The 18,797-nt window shown below is 41.9% G+C and overlaps 1 protein-coding gene across 10 annotated transcripts in view; it reads right to left on the bottom strand.

Moving 5' to 3' along the window:
* Positions 1-18,797, bottom strand: part of Sorbs1 (sorbin and SH3 domain containing 1) — a 240,625-nt gene that overhangs the window by 121,298 nt on the left and 100,530 nt on the right. For all 10 annotated transcript variants that reach the window (XM_029563061.1, XM_029563062.1, XM_029563064.1 and 7 more), the window contains exon 4: positions 1,156-1,210. In XM_029563061.1, the coding sequence (XP_029418921.1) occupies positions 1,156-1,210 (55 nt within the window). The remainder of the gene's footprint in view (positions 1-1,155; positions 1,211-18,797) is intronic.

The following is an 18,797-nucleotide window of genomic DNA, read 5'->3' as shown; positions in this document are numbered from 1 at the left end:
TATCCACATGGTCTCCTGCCTCCCATATCTACCTGCTGGTCCCAGGAAGCCAAGGTGGGCTTAGCCACCAGAAGGAAACTTCTCCAGACTGGAACACTGACCATTCTTAGCTGTATAATGGACAGGGGACTGTTTCCTACTCTGTCTTCCCTGCCTGAGCTTTCCAGCCCAGCCCAAGACTAAAAATAGTCGAAAACACTCATTTTTTAGGTCTTGATTTTTATGCTTTAAAAGCATAAGCAAGTCGTTTTGCCAGCCAGATGAAGGAAGTTTGGATTAGTCTTCATCCAGGGACAATTATGGTTAATCTGTGTACTTTGGGCCAGTCCTTCAGATTAAGAAATGCCACTAAGGTACATAAGTATGCCAAAATTTATCAAATTGCATAGTTAAAATAACTGCATTAATTTAACAGTGAACCTCAAAAATTACAGCTAATTTTGAAAGAGAAGCATCTTTGCTCTGGAAATTGTTATTGAATGTTAATGCTGTAATGAAATGCTTCTAATCATGTGGTTATTAAATAATCTAAAAAAAAGTAATTGACTGTGACTAGTAATAATAAGATATATAGAGATTAGAGACTCATGTGCAAACATCTGAGTGTTAGTTGCATTAAAAATGAGTTTTTCTGTATGAAACAGCATATTTTAAAATGAAATGGAGATATTTTTTAAAGGGTAAAATATCATTCAATTTTATGTCTTATAGGGTTTATACTGAGTTCAATATTGTATAACTCTATTAATTCAACTGTAAACCTAAAAATTTACAGCCAATTTTGAAAGAGATGTATCTTATCTCCGGAAATTGTTATTGAATGTGTCAATGCTGTTGTAATGAAATGTTTCTTCTAATTATGTTTATTAAATAAATAATATAAAAAAGAAAAAAAATTAATTTTACAAAAAAAAAAAAGAATAACTGCAGCTTATTATATGTCAATTACATCTCACTAAAAGAAAAGGGGACCACTGTAAAGGTAGACCCAGAGCACACACAGTGGATGGTATAGTTCTTGACAGACAGTGCACTGAAACTCATTCATACTGTAAGTAGTGTTGTTGCTACTGGGTACCTCAAAGTACATGGTAAAGCTTGAACTGCCAATTGTGTAGATTTGACAGGAGAAAAGCAGGATTTAAAATGACTCACCAGAGCTCATGGTGGTGGCAGGGCAAGTCTTCCGCAACCGGGGCTCTGGGTAGCTCTGCAGAAAAACACGTAACAACAATGGAATGAATGAGTGGCAGGGTCAAGATAAATCCCCAGAGTTAGTATTAAAAATGCAAACACTGTAACCCTTGGTCAAACAGGAGCCACGTGGCCAGGCTTCCAGCTCATGCTGGTCACGGATTCTCAGGACTTTAGGCACCTCATCAGTCGCCTTGCTTTATTTACTTTTGATACCCAGACTAGGTTTAGAGGGAATCCCATATCTCTTCCAGCAATAAGTCTATTAAAAAAACACCAAGTTCTGAATGTTCTTACAGGAATTGCCATAATATACTGCAGGGTTCTACTCTGGTAAATAAACAGTGGCAAACCTATCACACTACAAAAAATAAAAACGAACTTTAAATTACAAGAGTACATGGTTTAAGAAGACTGTAAAAGGAAGGGAGAAAAACTCATTTTAGAAGAGTTAAAAACCACAGTATAACCGATCACCAGAGGTTAGTAAGTAATAGTGAATTCTTACTTATGGCTTGCCATTACAAGGAAATGTTCAAGATGCTCTAAATATCTCAATTTATTTGACTCACAGCAGTAAGCACTAATGTAGTGTTCACACATGAGGCACAGGAAGGTAAAAACAGAGTTGATATTGGAATCTGGGCAGCCTGAATCAGAGTCAGCTCCTAGGCACTGAACTCCCTCACCTAGAGGTGGGAGCTATCTCAGATATTCAGGTGGATAACCCTTGGACTTAGGAGGGTCTCAAATCAAAGAAAGCTTGCAATGTGCTGTCAAAACTCTAATATATATCTAGGTATTTTATTGTTATTTTTCTATAACAAAAGGCATCCATCTGTTTTTTCATTTGTTTGGTTTTGATGATGGTAAAAAATCAAACCCAGGACTTCATGGACACACTAGGCCAAGGGCCCACCTCTAAGCTACTTACCCAGTCCAAAATGTGTCAATATGTTTTGACAAATAAGTTGGGTACAGTGGTACACACTTATAATCCCAGCACTTGAAAGACAGATGTACAAGAATCAGAAATTCAAGGACAACCTTGGCTACATAGTGAATTTGAGGCTAGTCTGCTATATGAGACTATATGAAAAAAAAATACTTTGACAAATATATACACCTTTTAATCACCACCACAATTATAATATACAGTACTTTCATCACCCCCAGAGAAAGTCTCTGTGCCTCCTAGCAGTGAAGTACATCATACCAACCACCTCGGAACCACTGATCTGCTTGACATTACTATGGTTTTACTTTTTTCTAGGATTTTCTATAAATGCTATCACATATATGTAATCTTTTCTGCCCAGATTTTCATATTTAGTATAATGCTTCTGAAAAAGACATACATGGCGATTTCTGTGTGGGTCTACTATGGGACTCCATTCTGTCCCATTGAGCTGCCTTTATCCAATAACTCACTTACTTGGTCTCTACATCTTTAAATAACCCTAAAATCAGATCGCAGGATTCTTCCTACCTCATCCCTATTCAGATCTCTTGCCTATTTTAAGTCCTTTGCATTTCCCATTTTGTTTTGCTTCTTTTTGAGGTTAGGTTTCACAATAGCCCAGGCCAACTTAAAACTCACCATGTAGCCCAGGTTGGCCTCAAACTTCCTGACTCTCAAGTACTGGGATGACACCACACTCAGCCAGATCCTTTGCATTTTCATGTGAAGTTTAAAATTGTCATAAAATTTTTCCGGGGGGGGTGAGAAAGAGAGAGAGAGAATGGAGGGAGAAAGAAAAAAAAGGGAGAGGAAGGAAGGAAGGAGGGGGGGAGGGGGGGAGGGAGGGAGGAAGAAAGGAAGGAAGAAGGGAGGGATGGAGGGAGGGAGGGAGGAAGGAAGAAGGGAGGACGGAGAGAGGGAGGAAGGAAGGAAGGAAGGAAGGAAGGAAGGAAGGAAGGAAGAAGGGAGGAACAGAGGGAGGGGAGGAAGGAAAGAAGGAAGAAGGGAGGGAGGAAGGAAGGAAGGAAAAGAGAAAATGAGAGAGAGAGAAAAAAATGTTGTTTCTGGCTGGGATTTTGTTGAGTCTATATAGTTGGGGCAAAATATTTTAACCACATTGAACCTTCCCGTTCATGAATATGGCCTTTATCTCCCTTTACCCAAGTCCTCTTTAATCTCTCTCAGCAACATATTAAAGGCCCTGCGAGCATTTCCCCCTACTCCACATGCTTTCTGTGGTTCTATACGTCTATCCTGGCAGCAGGTCGCTTTCTCCTGAGTAGAAATGGGGCGGAACCCTCAAGATAGGGCTGCTCACTAAGACCCCAATGTAAAAATGGAAGATGCGTCCACCCCAACAAGTGCCCAAATCGCAACGTAGAAACATGAGAAAGCAAGACAACATGGCTTCACCAAACATTCAGGGAAAATGCTAGACAAACAATTCCAGTCTAGCTTTCAATATGATCAGCAGCCTCAAAGAAGATGAGTGGAACACAGAAGTGAATCAGAGTTCAGTGAGAAATTCAACAAATACAACAAATGCACAGAGATTCTGAAAGAAAACTGTGAAGCAAATCTTGGAAATGAAAAGATTAAAACAAAACAAAACAAGAACCCAAACCAACTCAATGGAAAGCATCACCAAACAGATTGGATCAGGTGGGGAAGGACTGTCAGGGGCTGAGGATGAGGTTGAGGAGCTACCACACGCAGAAGCAGTTACAAAAATAGTGTTGTTAATAACTAACACTTCTGGGACATAGTTACCAGAGCAAACATAACTGTGGTGCAGAAAAGGGAACCAAGACACAGACTAAATGCACAAAAAAACCTACTCAATGAAGTTTTAACAGAAACTCCTACAAATCTGAGGAAAGAAATGGGTATCCAAACAGCAGTTCTTTAGAACCCTCAAAAGAATAACCAGAAAGTTACCCCTCCACAACACTACTGTTAAAAGGACAAGATAACAGAAGAAAGAAAGAATACTGAAAACTGCAACAAGGTCCAAGCTGCTTACAAATTTAAACCTGCTGGAAGAACAGCAGACCTTTACGACCAGTAGAGCATGGACTGGTAGCTTTTAATCCCCCAAACAAAATAATTCCAAGACAGATTGATTTACCCAGAAAAATTACCCTTTAAAACTGAATAACTGGAGTCACTGATGCCTATAAAGGCAGTGTGGCATAAGCCACTGAAAGGAATACTATACACAGAAGACAGAAAGACAAGCATAAGAGCTCAAGAAAAATAAATCTCACAAGAATACACTAATGTGAATTAGGATGGGCCCAGCCATTACTAGCTCAGTAAAACAGCAAACCCAGAAGATGAAGAAGAAAGAAATTACAACCTTTCAATAATCATGTAAATGTAAACTATCTTAATTTGTTAACTAAAATCACTAGAACTGGCTCAATGGATTTAAAACTAAGATCTGAGTTACTTCCTTTCCGCTAGAAGCTCATCCCATTGGCAAAGACACACAGAGACACAGACGGAAAGGATGGGGAATGATATTCCAACAGAATGGCTATCATCAGGAAAACAAAACCAGTGACTGTGCAGGCAGCAGGGTTTTTTTTCATACCTCTTCTGGGAAGGTAAATTAGGGAGGCCACTGTGGAAATGAATACGGAAGTTCCAAAACCTAAAAATGGAACCACTGTATGAACTAGTTATACTTCTCATAGGTGCATGCCTGCCCAAAGAGTGAATGCTTAATACAAAGACCTCCCCACCCTATAAAACATGCCACTGTTCACAACAGCAGAGATATGGAAGCCTAGGCACAGGTCAATTCATGAATGAATTTCTAAGTACTGCAATGAAGTGGTACTTTGCCATGAATAAGAATTACAATCTTTGCAGGAAAACAGATGAAACTGGAGATCAGATCGAGAAAAATAAACCAGACTCAGAAAAACAAGTATCAGCCATCCCATAACGCCAGTTCCAAGGAATCTGACATCCTCTTCTGATCTGTGGGCACTGCATACAAATGGTGCACTCACATACATACAGGCAAAGCACTCACACACATAAATTTTAAAAAGAAAGGTAATGGGGGGGGGTGAATTCATGCATAAAAATGTCTCAACATGTAATAGTGTTGTTAACCTGAGAGAATCTAGAATTACCTGGGAGATTCTGCACATGCCTGGGGGAGGGGGGTATCTTAATTATGCTAATTGAGGTGGAAGGGCCTGCCCACTGTGGGTAGTACCATTCCCTGGCTGGGATCCTGGATTGTATAAAATGGAGAAAGTAAGCTGAGCACTAGGCAAGCATTCATAACTCTGTTTCTTTGCTGTGGATGCAATGGGACCATCTGCTTCAAGCTCCTGCTGGTTTGCTTTCCCAACATAATGGATTATACCTTAACTGTGAGCCAGAATAACCCCTTTCTCCCTTAAGCTGTTTTCATCAGAGTATTTTATCACAGGAACAAGAAAAGAAACAAAGACAATGAAATTCATTATCTTGTAAAATTAATACTTGCTAATAAAAAGCTCTATCATTAAAAGAAAACCAAACTAAAGGTCTAGCACTTATTTTGAACAGTAAGTTCTTACTGACCATACCCACAGGTCATGCAGTCAGAAAAGCCAGTCATGCAGTCAGAATACACAGAACCTTAACCTTTAAAGTAAGGTCTGAGCTGGGCTTGGTGGCGCATGCCTTTAATCCCAGCACTAGGTAGGCAAGAGGCAGGCATATCTCTGTGAGTTCAAGGCCAGCCTGGTCTACATAGTGAGTTCCAGGACAGCTGGGGCTACAGGGAGATCCTATCTCAAAAAGACCAAAAAATAAAATAAAATAAAATAAAGTATGGTCTGAAGACCAGCAGCATTGGCATTAGCTGGGAACATACTGAAAATGCAGAAAGTTGATTCCATCCCACAGCTACTGAATCAGAATCTCCATTTTTAACAGCACCCCATGTGTTCTCTTTGCACTTGAAATGTGCAAGGCAACAATGTAGAGAAAATCCCTAGTTTCTGAACTCTGTAACAGGACTGTCAAGGGAGGTCATGAAGGTCTGCACAAGGAGTTAGTTCTTTCTTTAAGGAGCTGAAGTTAGGCCCTGGTTTCCTTTCTGAGTTGCTTTGCTTACTGCCCTTGTGATTGACAGAGTTAAAGGCAGGGGTAAAAAGAAAATCAGTCTAAGTCCTTTTCTGTAGTCCACATCTGCAGTATTTTCACCTCTGGCACTGTCACACATCCCTGACCCTGCTCCTTCAGCAGCTCCATGGGTTTGGTCTCTGAGCTGTGAGAACATATGTTCTTCCTGTCCGGGAACACACACCTGCTGTGCTCTGTATGCCCTGGTGGTCTCCAATCCTAGTTCTTCCATACCCTAGGTGCATCCCAGGACCAAAAGAGCCATTGAGACATCATCAGTAAATGTTTTTATTTTATACATATATTTTCATGATGAACTACTGCATTTTAAACTTTTATTTTGGCTCAGGGATCATTGTGGAAGAGGGGGCAAAAAGACTGTAAGAGCCAGAGGCGGTAGATGACCACAAGGAAACAGAGTTTTCCAGACATCTGGTCAGTTACTCATATGAACTCACAGCAATGGTGATAGCATATAAGCTTAACCAGACAAAATCCCTGCAAAGAAGTGGGGAAGTGGGGAAGAAAACCCCACCCCACCTGAGGAACCATTGGCAACTGATGGCTGCTGGGAGGGGGGTCAGTTTCTTTTAAGGATGTGACTCTTGGTAGATTAACCAGGCTCCAGTAGATGGATCCACATCAAAGAACATTTGCAGATACAAAATTGACTCTATAGGCCTTAATATATATACAACAAAGTACATGAAATGGGGGGGTTAGTAATGGGGGATATAGATAGGGGAGGGGATCTAAATATGATAAAAAATATTGTATGAAATGTACAAAAATTCAATAGAAAAGGAAAAAAATCCCCTCCAAAACCCCCTGCTATTTTAAAAGCACGATCAAGCAAATCTTTTTATCTTTTAATTTATTTTTACTTTTTACGTGTATGAGTGTTTTTCATGTCATGCAATGCTCACAGATCCCCCAGAATTGGAGTTATGGATACCATGTTGGTGCTGGGAACTGAACCCTGGTTGTCTGCAAGAGCAGCCAGTGCTCTTAACCACTGAGCCATCTCTCCCTATGGAGATAGATATCTTACAAACCAAACTTAACTCACTGGTGCTGAGCAGTGGTTGTCATCTGTGGGAAGCTTTTTGCACATTCTGTACCTCTCTATAGAAACTACTGCTATCTAAGTACTACCCCAGGCCTGTTTATCTAGTGATCTGAAGTAGACTGCCAGGGGTGATACTCAAAGTATGTAACCATCATTTTTCCATAAATGCACATCAATAAGAGTAGATTCTAGCTGTAGTATTCTCTGGGAGGCTTCTCCTTGGGGTTAGTGTTAATCATTTAAAGGTATGGATCCAGCGTGCATGAAACTATATATAATTTTATTATTTATTTATTGTATATGTGTGTGTGTGTGTGTGTGTGTGTGTATACATGATGGTGGGGGGTGCATGTTACAGCACACATATAGAGATCACAGGACAACTTTGTGGAGTCAGTTATCTCCTTCTACCTTTTTGTGGGTTCTAGGGATTGAACCCAAGTTGTCAGACTTGGTGGCAAGCCCCTTTACCTACTGAACCATCTTGCAAACTCAGTATTTCAGTATTTTAAGACCTAGTGTGATATTCCCAAGTGACAAACACAACACCTCAATGAGTACCAGCTCTGTAGGGAAGACGTGTTTTGGTAGCAGGTTCTGCTGCATGCTCCCACTTGGTGGCAAACTACAGCAAATGATGTAAAGAAAGAAGTAGAGGGAAGTTTAAAGCACAGTTAGAGCTGCATCAAGGGGGCAGTGGCTGGGCTCTACTGCTGGTGCCAAGGCATCTTATTCAGTCTGTCCCAGAGGCTGCCTCTGGTTCCAGTCCCACCAGTCTCCCTGAATCCTGCCCCAGTCCTAAGTGCAGCTTTCTAGCCTTCAGTAACTCCACAAGCTACCCAAAATCACGATGATAAAACCCTTTTCAGTTTGAGTTCACTGGAGGATGGTCTGGTTATGGCAACCAAGACCCTTGACCAGCACAAGATGGGGATGGGGGTGCCAGTTTCATCTGAAGGGGGCACTGTGCATCCCTTTGGCTGAAGTAAAGCCAGGCAGAGCAGAATCCCAAGGTACTCAGCAACAGTTCTGCCTCTCAAGCTGAGGGGCTCGCAGCCCAGGCACGGAAATGTATCCAGCACATACTCTAGTGCCTGCTGTTTCTTTAGAAATACTACAGGCTAGTCCAGTCAGATGCCAAATTTAAGTGTTTGTTTTACATAAAAATCATCTGATGCTGGGACTGGGGAGATGGCTCAGTCAGTAAAATGCTTGCTGCACAAGCATGAAGACCTGAATTTGGATTCCCCAGGACCCACATAAAAAGTCAGGTGCCTGTAATCCCAGCATTGGGAAGGTAGAGACAGGAGGATCCCTAGGGCTTGTTGACCAGCTAGCCTAGCCAATCAGTGACCTCAAGGTCCAATGAGAGACCTTGTCAACAGAGTGGAAAAGTGATTGAAAGAAACACTCTAAGTTGATCTCTGGCCTCTATACATACATTCATGCATATTCACATTGACACACACACACATACATACATATAAATCCCTCTGATACTTAATAATACTGAATTTTTTTTTGTCTTTTTAAGACAGAGTCTCCCTACAGCCCCAGCTGTCCTGGAACTCACTATGTAGACTAGGCTGGCCTTGAACTCACAGAGATCACTATGTAGACCAGGCTGGCCTTGAACTCACAGACATCTGCCTACCTCTGCCTCCTGAGTGCTGGGATCAAAGGAGTACACCACCATGCCTGGCAATATTTATTTTATTTGATTTGATTTTCAAACCATGTTATAAAATACTTGATTTGGTTGAACATATGACGGCATAGCTTTGAAATATCTCCTAGAAGTCCCCTCTGAAGGAACCAGGCACCTATGGGTAAAAGCCAAACAAGAGCAAATGGTCAGTTATTTCCTACTGGGCTGCAGGAACCCAGAATGTCACTGCTTGGGTGGGCCAGTGAGGGCCAAATCATTATCTTCCACCTGGGGCTGCTAGGCCCTACCATACTTGGGCAAAGCACCACAGCATCAACACAGACATTCCACCAGAAGAACAAGATGTGAAATATCTAGAGACCAGAATGATGATCTGGACAATTAACAGTTCTGCTTGGTCCCTCCTTAGGTCTAAGACTCTATAATTCTAAAATAAGCTTTGATGATAAAGAATGAATAATTTCTAAAAAGTAAAAGTTACACTCATGGTTCCAGCTGAAACCGGATCAAGTAACTGAACATGGGCTCTTTACTAGGGAGGGAAACAAAGTCCTTATGTGGACAGTTTGGGGATACATGACTATGGAGAAACCGAATTTGTAGAAATGAAGTCAAGGTTCAGCGCAGATCCTTATCAGAGAAAGAACACTCGGTTAGCATCTGACGTAGGACACCACAGCAGCTTCTCTTCAGCATCACAGTGTTTTGTCTTCACAATTCTTCACTGTCCCCAACACAAGACTGCAAACTGGAAGGAAGAACCGTGTCCATCCTTAGCACTGAGCATGCAGCAATGCTTGGTTATAGACTGCCCTGTCTCTATTCAGCCTTGAGGACCTACCTTTGGAGTCTTAACCTCAAATAAACAAGACTCTCCTCAATTCTACTGCAGCTGCATAAGAGAGAGCCAGCTCCTTTCAGGGCGAAAAAGTAAGTTCTGCTCAACCTTTGAAATCCAATCTGGGACTGCATTTCATGTGTGTGCACTGACTCCCAATCGCTTGGAAAGAATAGACAGCTTGCAAAACCCCAGGACAATGCCTGGTCTTATTTCTCTGTACTTTGCTGATCCACCAGCCTGAGAGGCACATTTCTCCAATTTCTTGACAGCTCCCTCTCTATTAATGTCATTTCTCTTCAAATGCACTCTCTGCCTTATTGGAGGGAATGCAGAAGGCTCTCTGGAAAGCCAGAGAGGATAAACACTGAGTTTTGGACACTTCCTTTCTAGGGGAAGAAACTAGGATAAACTTGACCCTGACATTAGCTTCAATATGGAATCCCAAGACTCAACACAACAGTCCCATGGTTTCTGGGGAAGGAACACAAGGAAAATATATCAGAAAGGCCACCCCCACATCCTCCCATTTCCTCCTGGAGTCCCTCCAACTCAGTTTCAGTCCTAACCAATTATCTGAAATGGCCTTCAGAAAGGTTTCCGGTAGACATACTTGGCCAACAGTTTATGTACTAGTTAGACCTTATTGGTGTTAGACCTTTTTGGCTGTAGGTAAGATGGTTAGCTCCTTCTTCCTCCTCACCACATTCTGGTACTGACTCCTAAGTGTCACTGAACACTGATTAACACTGGGCAAAGAGGAGCCTCCTCATACAGTAGGACTTCTACAGATCTTCAGGAGCTCAGAAGGCAGAGGGTCATGAGATGGTCTTGATTCCTTTCCAACTACATCCTCACTTCCTTGAGGGTTCATCTGGAGTGTCTGAACCAGAAGGACCCATGCAGGCTCCCTGAGCCCTGCAGACCACTGGGCAGGCACCACCCCCCCACCCAGTCCCCTCCCGTCATTTCAACTGTGCTTTCATCAGTTTCATTCATTTCTACTTCCTGAGCTTTCCTTTGATAAATGAGATATGTGGCTACAAAAAAAAATGTGCAGTTACTAAGCCTGGAATTGTATCCACCTCTTTATTGCTGGGGTGCAAAAACTGAGATTCAGTTAAAAAACAAATCTCCCACTGACTTCTCCAGCTTGCTTATCGCTCTTCTGCTTCCTCAGGACAGCCTCTGCCTTCAGCTTCTTGGCACCCATACTGAATTCCAGATGTGAATCAGCCCTCCACAGTTAGGTGACAGACTGGGTTGCTGCCCCTTTTAGAACCTTCCAGTGGCACCCACTCGTCAACACACAATGCCAAGTCCAGGCAATGAGCTCAGGGCTGGGCAGAGTCCATTTCTCATCTCTCTCTGCCTGCCCTGTCTCTGCTCCCTCACATACAAAGCCCACCAGACAGTGTCTATGTGCTGGTGGGGCAGCCCTGGCTCCTCTTCTCTGCGCCCTAACATCTAGTATAGAACCTGATACAGAGCAAGCCCCCAGTAAGGCTGGTAAGGGACAATCTGCCCCTGAGAGTGCCTAAGGGCACCACTTTCTCATCCTTACTTGTCAGATTCCTCCGCACCCACAACTGGTAAAAAGGCTCCTCTCCTAATTCTTCATTTTCATGATCCATGCATTTTCATAGTTGCCGTTCTGTTCCATCTTCTGAGTTCTAGATCACAATGACACCCTAATAAGCCTCTGATTCATTCTACCTCACATGACTGCCATGTTTTGATTTGAGCAAGAAAGACTTCCTATGGCAATTTTTTTTTGTCTTTTTGAAGCAGGGTCTCCCTGTAGCCCCAGCTGGCCTGGAACTCACTATGTAGACCAGGCTGGCCTCGAACTCACAGAGATCCGCCTGCCTCTGCCTCCTGGGATTAAAGGCGTGCGCCACCATGCCCAACTCTTTTTTTTTTTTTTTTTTAAAGACAGGGTCTCCCTGTAGGTCCAACTAACCAGGAACTCACTATGTAGACCAGGCTGGCCTTGAACACACAGAGATCTGCCTGCCTCTGCCTCCTGAGTGCTGGGATTAAAGCTGTGCACCATCATGCCCAGCTAAATGAGGTGTCTTGATGCAGGGATCTAAGATCTACTTGAAATTTTTCATTTGTGCTTCATCTCCACTTTATACACATAGCCTAAAGCCAACCATACACTATTTTTAGCATGCTTACATTTGACTACAATCTGTCATATGAGGTCAAGTGTGGAATTTTCTACTTGTGGTGTCATGTTGGCAGTCAAAGAGTTCTGGATTTTGGAGCATTTCAGATGTGGAGCCTTAGAATTAGGGACGTTCAACCTGTAATACACTTTTTTTTTTTTCAGTGAAAAGTAATTTTTTCCTCATCTCATATTTGGCATTTGATATATAATTGTGTAATATTTAGAACTTAAGAGAAAATTCTAGCAGACAAACAAAAATGTTGCTAATAATCTCATCTATTAGACCTTCATACAGCTTGATCTTCCACTGGCCAAATAGCAGCTACCCCAAGTACAGAATTCCAACATTAATCACATCAATTGTTTTGCTTAATGAAGTCAAGCTATTCCAATGCAGTTCCTTATGAGGACAGAACGGCTCTGATGCTCAGTCACGTTTCCTGGCTCTGATACTCAGTCACATTTCCTAAAGAAGCAATGTGCCCAAACATTTCATTTTAAGAGAGTTCCAGGGACTGCCAGGTGACAACATACACAGTTCTTCCCTTACGTCCCATGATTGCCCCCTGCTAACTCCATGCCCCTCACCCCATAGCATTCCAGAACCCTGAGTTACTGCCCAACCTCTTTATATGTGCAACTCTGGGCACACAACTTTCTCAAATACGCATTGTTAACCAAGACAAGTCCTAAAAGTGAAAACTGGCCCATTTGTGTTTCCCACATATGGTCCTGTCTACAAAATCCAAACAAAGCTGTCTAACTGTGGCATCCAGTACACTTGGAACTCTTCACTTAGACAATCTAGATAATTCAAATAGGGAAGATTCCCAAACGCATTAGATAAAAGCAAAGCATCATTATAAAAAAGTATCATTACATAACCTTAAAATAGGGGCAAGTCCAGGAAGGAGATCCCATACTTCTTAAGGGCAACTATATGTGCACCTGTCCAAAAAAATCACTAATGGAAGATCTTAGACATGCTCAGAAGAGTCAAGGGTGGGCCAGAGGCCACGTGCAGGTGAAAGAGACTAAAAAGCCAGTGCTGTGTGAAGCTGAAAAGCCTTTGTAAAGGGGCCTTTTAGAGCTCAAAAACAGGAAGAAGGGTGGGTCTGACACAGCAGGAGAGGTGCCGTTCTCACAGGCAGTCCACACAGTCTCCTCTCTACTTTTCTTTCAAGCTATGAAATCCCTGAGGCTACTTATTCACCACATTCTATATTATACAGACATCTGCAGTACAGGTCCATACTGTGCTCAGGAATGAGAACACTGGCTCCATTTGGTAAAAAGATGTTGTGTCTTTTGCAAATATATAACTTCAATGCCTCATTCACAACACGGGCTTATTCAAAAATTACTTGTTTTCCTTAAATTTTCAAATTTTACTGAAAGTATGCCAACCTACTCCAAAGTCAATATTAAACACTGAAAACAAATTTTTGAGAAAACCTCTCTCCTCAATGGTATTTGTTTAATAACTGAGGTGGAACATATACACACAGGCTCAATAATCACTAACCCCTGAACTACAAGGCCAAGGATCATTAGTGTCTAACTGTGATGGATGTGAGGCTAACCTTCCTCCTGTTGATCACATGGGATATTAACTTCTTTTCTATAATCCCACCTCTCTTTTTACTAACTTTAGGCTATTTTTTTTTTAACAAACCTGGCATAAAAGGTACATCCAAGCATTTGATAACATAATGCAAACTCCTAGTTGAGTTTTCTAAATCTAAGACTAAAACACTCAATATACCACCAACCTGATAGCAAATATTTATTTGCCAAAGTATTTATTTTAAATCTATTTTAAGTCTCTCAAACCAGACTACCTAGAAATAGCTTGGTATCTAATATACATCTATATCTTAAGATAAAGAATGAATATACATGTGTTTATGTACAACCAAAACAATCTGCAAAAAATGAATATACATGTGTTTATGTACAACCAAAACAATCTGCGTAGACTGCAGGCACAGCTTGTTTGGTAGCTGGGCACACTGTGACTCTAGTCCCTCACTTAGGTGCATGTACCTGTGGAAAACAAGAAGCCAGAACCAGAAGAGATGGATTTGAATCCAAACTTGCCCAGGTCCATGCAAATCAGGAAATCCCTTAATTTGTCAGGTTCAGTTTACTCATTTATAAGAGGGGTTAATAATACATAATTAAGTATGCTGTTCTAAGGGGGGTTAATAATACATAATTAAGTATGCTGTTCTAAGGTTAATTTTAAAAATACACACCAGACTCTTAACTGTGAGGTGAAAGGAGACATATTCTAGCAAATAAGGTGCTAGTCTGGTCCTTCCTCTGTCTATTGTTTTAACAGACTGATGACTACAATTAATGATCCTAAGGCTGTTACCACTACTGGCCTGTACTAAAAACTAGGCTTTCCAAACTGGACTAGGAGTCAGGCACTAGGAAATGGGTCACCACTCTACTTTCCCATGCAAAAAATCATGCAATGAAACTCTTAGCAAACTGTTTCAAAAGACCTTAGAGGGCAGGAGAGATGGCTCAATGGTTAAGAACACTGGTTGTTCTTATAGAAGACCCGGGTTCGAATCCCAGCACTCACATGGCAGCTGACAACTGTCCATAACTCCAGTTCCAGGGGATCCGAGAGCCTCTTCTGACCTCTGTGGGCATTACATGACATGGGTGTACTTACCTACATGCAAGCAATACATGCAAACACATAAAATAAAGATAATAAATAAAATATTAAAAAAAAAAAGACCTTAGAGTTGTCTTCTCTTAAGGGTAGGTCTCAAAGGACCGGACCTTCACTATAGAACCATGGTGCACACATGCAACATCCCTGTGCTCACACTACTGGACAAACACGAACCATCTGCATTCCCAGGAAGCTGGCTATGAGTCATCCACTTGACATATGTCATGTCTGATCCTCAAACACCTCCTTGCAAATGGAAAAACTGAACTTCAATAAAAGTTACAAGATTGGCCAAACACTCTTATAGAATCAAATGGGAAATCTGGAATACAGATCCTGGCTCTGGCATTACCATGCAGTCTCACACAACCAAATAAAAAACAGGCCAGACAGGATGGTGCAGGCCTTTTCTCTCAGCTCTCTGAGGTGGGAGAATCAGGATCAGTTCCTGGCTTACAGAATGAGACCCTGCCTCAAGAAATAGAAAAATAAAAATAAGAAAGTCACAAAACAGTCCCTGCAAAAAGCAAGACAGTCCTGCTATGAGACCCTGCCTCAAAAAATAGAAAAATAAAAATAAGAAAGTCACAAAACAGTCCCTGCAAAAAGCAAGACAGTCCTGCTAAAAAAGACTGCTCAGAGCACACATAGAGCGATCATTTTGGGGGATTTTTTATTCAGCTGTGGCAGTAAGAGCATCGCTTTTTTGCTTGTTTGTTTGTCTTTTTCAGACAGGGTCTCCCTATAGCCTCAGCTGGCCTGGAACTCACTGTGTAGACCAGGCTGGCCTTGAACTCACAAAGATCTGCCTGCCTCTGCCACCTGAGTGCTGGGATTAAAGACATGCGCCGCCATGCTTGGCAAGATCATCACTTTTATGTGCCAAGATGAAGTCCTCAGAGGATTGTCCAGGTGGGTAGAGAAGACAAATAACCTTAAAATTGATGGGAACTAGGCCCTGGGTTCTACCCCCCACATATCCCCCCCCACATGCACACTCACACACACATACACACACTACTGAAAGAACAGTCAGTTGGCTCTCTTCTAACTCCCTTATGAGATGGTGTGGCCTATCTTTTCCCAACATGATTCACTTTGTGAGTTAACTTCATAAGGAAGTACCTGCTCTACTCTTTCTCCAAACTGTTGATCCTCATGGGTGTTATTGGCAAGTGTCACCAGACTTACAGATAAACTGTCTTCTAGTCCTAACAAGTTGTACTTAAGAGTGCCTGAGCCAGGGTCCCACAGAGGTGTGTAGTACAGCACACACAGTAGAACACAGACAGGGGAAGGGCTGGTATTTAAGACCACATAGAAAATGTCAGGTAGATAATGCACACATCTCAAAATGGCCTTAATTGTTGTGCAAGAGCATTCCATCAGACTCCACAGACATTTGCTAATCCAAGATTCACCCTTGCTGAGAGGTACACAGAATATGCCACAAAGGTGGCGTTCAAGGAGAGAGAGGGTATGTGGGTGGACTATGACCTAAGGCAGGGCCACAGGAGGGCACACTGATGACCAGCGCTTTTTATCAGGCATACACAAAAAATTCCCTCAAGTGCACATGCATCTTCTGCCTCAGAGATAAGCTCCCTGCAATTTGTCTATGAAAAGCTCAACAGAAGCCTTGATTACAGCAACCACAGGTGACAATTTCTACACTTGTCTTTTTTTGCTTATTTGGAGAAGGAAAAAAAAAAAAAAAAAAAAAACTGCTGCTTGGAGAGAATTTGATCCTCTAGGCATACTCCTGAAATCTCATTCAGCTGCTTCTGCCCACAGGGAAGCTTTTTTTTCTTGCCCAATTGCCTTGGTGGCTGACAAGATAAAATTACCAGGAAATAAAAGGTGTCAAAAATCCTTTAGAACTTAAAGAAGCTTAGTAACCAGAGAAACTACAATACAAACCACTAAAACAGAACAACGCTAACAAAGTTAGACATGTTTACAAGATAATTTTTAAGCTAATAAATGTTAAAAAGAATGGGCCTTAATCCCAAATGATCTGGTCTTTACAACTCTCACCTTATATAAATATAAGGTGTATAGCTGGGTCTGGTAGCCTATTGCCTTTAATCCCAGCACTCAAGAGGCAGAGGCAGGCAGATCTCTGTGAGTTCAAAGTCAGCCTGGTCTACACAGTGAGTTCCAGGCCAGCTGGGGCTACAGAGAGACCCTGGCTCAAAAAAACCAAATAAGGGGCTAGAGAGATGGCTCAGCGGTTAAGAGTACTAACTGATCTTGCAGAGGACCCGGGTTTGATTCCCAACACCCATATGGAAGTTAACAACTGTCTGTAACTCCAGTTCTAGGGGATCTGATGCCCTCTTCTGACCTCTGAGGCACTGCACAATACAGTTGTACTCACATACATGCAGGCAATACACTCATATACATAAAATAAAAATAATAAAACTTTTTTTTAAAAAGACCAAATAAATAAAGAAGATATTGGAGGAAGCAAGGGTGGTGGTACACATCTGTAATCCTAGCCTTTAGGTGGAAGGAGGAGGACCAGAAGTTCAAGATCACTCTCAGTTACACAGCAAGTTCTAGGTCAATTTGGGCCACATGAGACCCTGTCTAAAAAATACAGTCAATAAAGTGCTTGCCACACAAACATGAGGACCCAGGTCAGATACCCAGCACCCCAGGTAAAAAGCCAGACATGGTGGCACTGCCTATAATCCTAGCACTGGGGAGGCAGAGAGTGGAGGACCCCTGGGCCTTGCTGTCCAGTCAGTCTAGCCAGGTCCATGAGATCTGGGTTCACTGAGAGATCCGATCTCAAAAAATAAAATGGAGACAAATGAGAAAGATATCTGACGTTAGCCTCCAGCACACACACGCACACACACACACACACACACACACACACACACACACACACACACGATGCCAGATTAGAAGAACTCCACTTTTTGCTGCAAAACAGAGGTGAGAGTGTGAAATCTTCAGTAAAAGATCAATTAACTTCTTCACCTCAATTCTAACCAGCAAAGAGTCCCAGGTGCTTCACTGACTCTGACACTGCTGTACTTCCTGATATTCCCACAGGTGAAACAGGAATAAAACAGCACTAACATCCCTGTTGCAAGGACTAGTGAGACCGTTTGTCCATGCAACACAGTGCTCTGCGCACAAGAAGTACTCAATAATTGATTGCGTGTTGACATGATTGGTTTACTTCCCACTTGTCTCACTCTAACTCCAAAAGTAGAGAGCTAGAGATGAAAAATCCTGGTTTTAAAATGTTCTCTTTAGTCACTGTTAACTATAACTTCAACCCACTGGGTCCTGTATGGAGGAAACAAAAGCATTACTAGGAATGAAGGCGCTTTTGCCTTGCACAGAGACTACTTAACACAGACTTTATGGTGACTCCACCCAGGCCCCCACATTTGTACAGAAGTTTGTGGGTTACAAGAGTAATGTCCTTGACCATCTGTGACACGTCAATGCCTGAGTTCAACAGGGGTCAGGGAAAAGGGAGATCCAGGGAATGTGATCTGTCTTTAAGGTTTCCTATGGCCAAAGGAGTCTGAGCAGCTTCCAATTTCAGTTTCCCACATGTTGTCCTCTGACATAAATGTCATGGTATACATGCCCCACACATAAACACATACATATATACATACAACACTCAATAAATATAAAATAAATAAATATGATTTTTTTTTTTGAGGGGGTTCTTTTTGAGACAGGGTCTCCCTGTAGCCCCAGCTGTTCTGGAACTCACTATGTAGACCAGGCTGGCCTTGAACTCACAGAGATCCGTCTGCCTCTGCCTCCCAAGTGCTGGGATTAAAGGCGTGTGCCACCATGTCCGGCCATAAATATGATTTTTTTTAAAGGAACAATAAATAATTTTCTTTTAAGAATTTCACAGTTTGTGACTGTCGCGAGCCTTAAAGTTCTCGAGGACACTAAAATACTCTCTAAATCATTTTTAAATGTTCAGTGTGGTATTCCCTTCTCTAACAACAAAAAAAACCAAATAAACCAAAAATGGGAGAATAAAAAACCTAAGGTTACATTACATTTACATAAGT

Source organism: Nannospalax galili, unplaced genomic scaffold (genome assembly GCF_000622305.1).
Source record: "Nannospalax galili isolate Female #2095 unplaced genomic scaffold, S.galili_v1.0 scaffold875, whole genome shotgun sequence".
NCBI classification, from domain to species: Eukaryota; Metazoa; Chordata; class Mammalia; order Rodentia; family Spalacidae; genus Nannospalax; species Nannospalax galili.
This window is presented reverse-complemented; position numbering and strand designations above follow the sequence as displayed.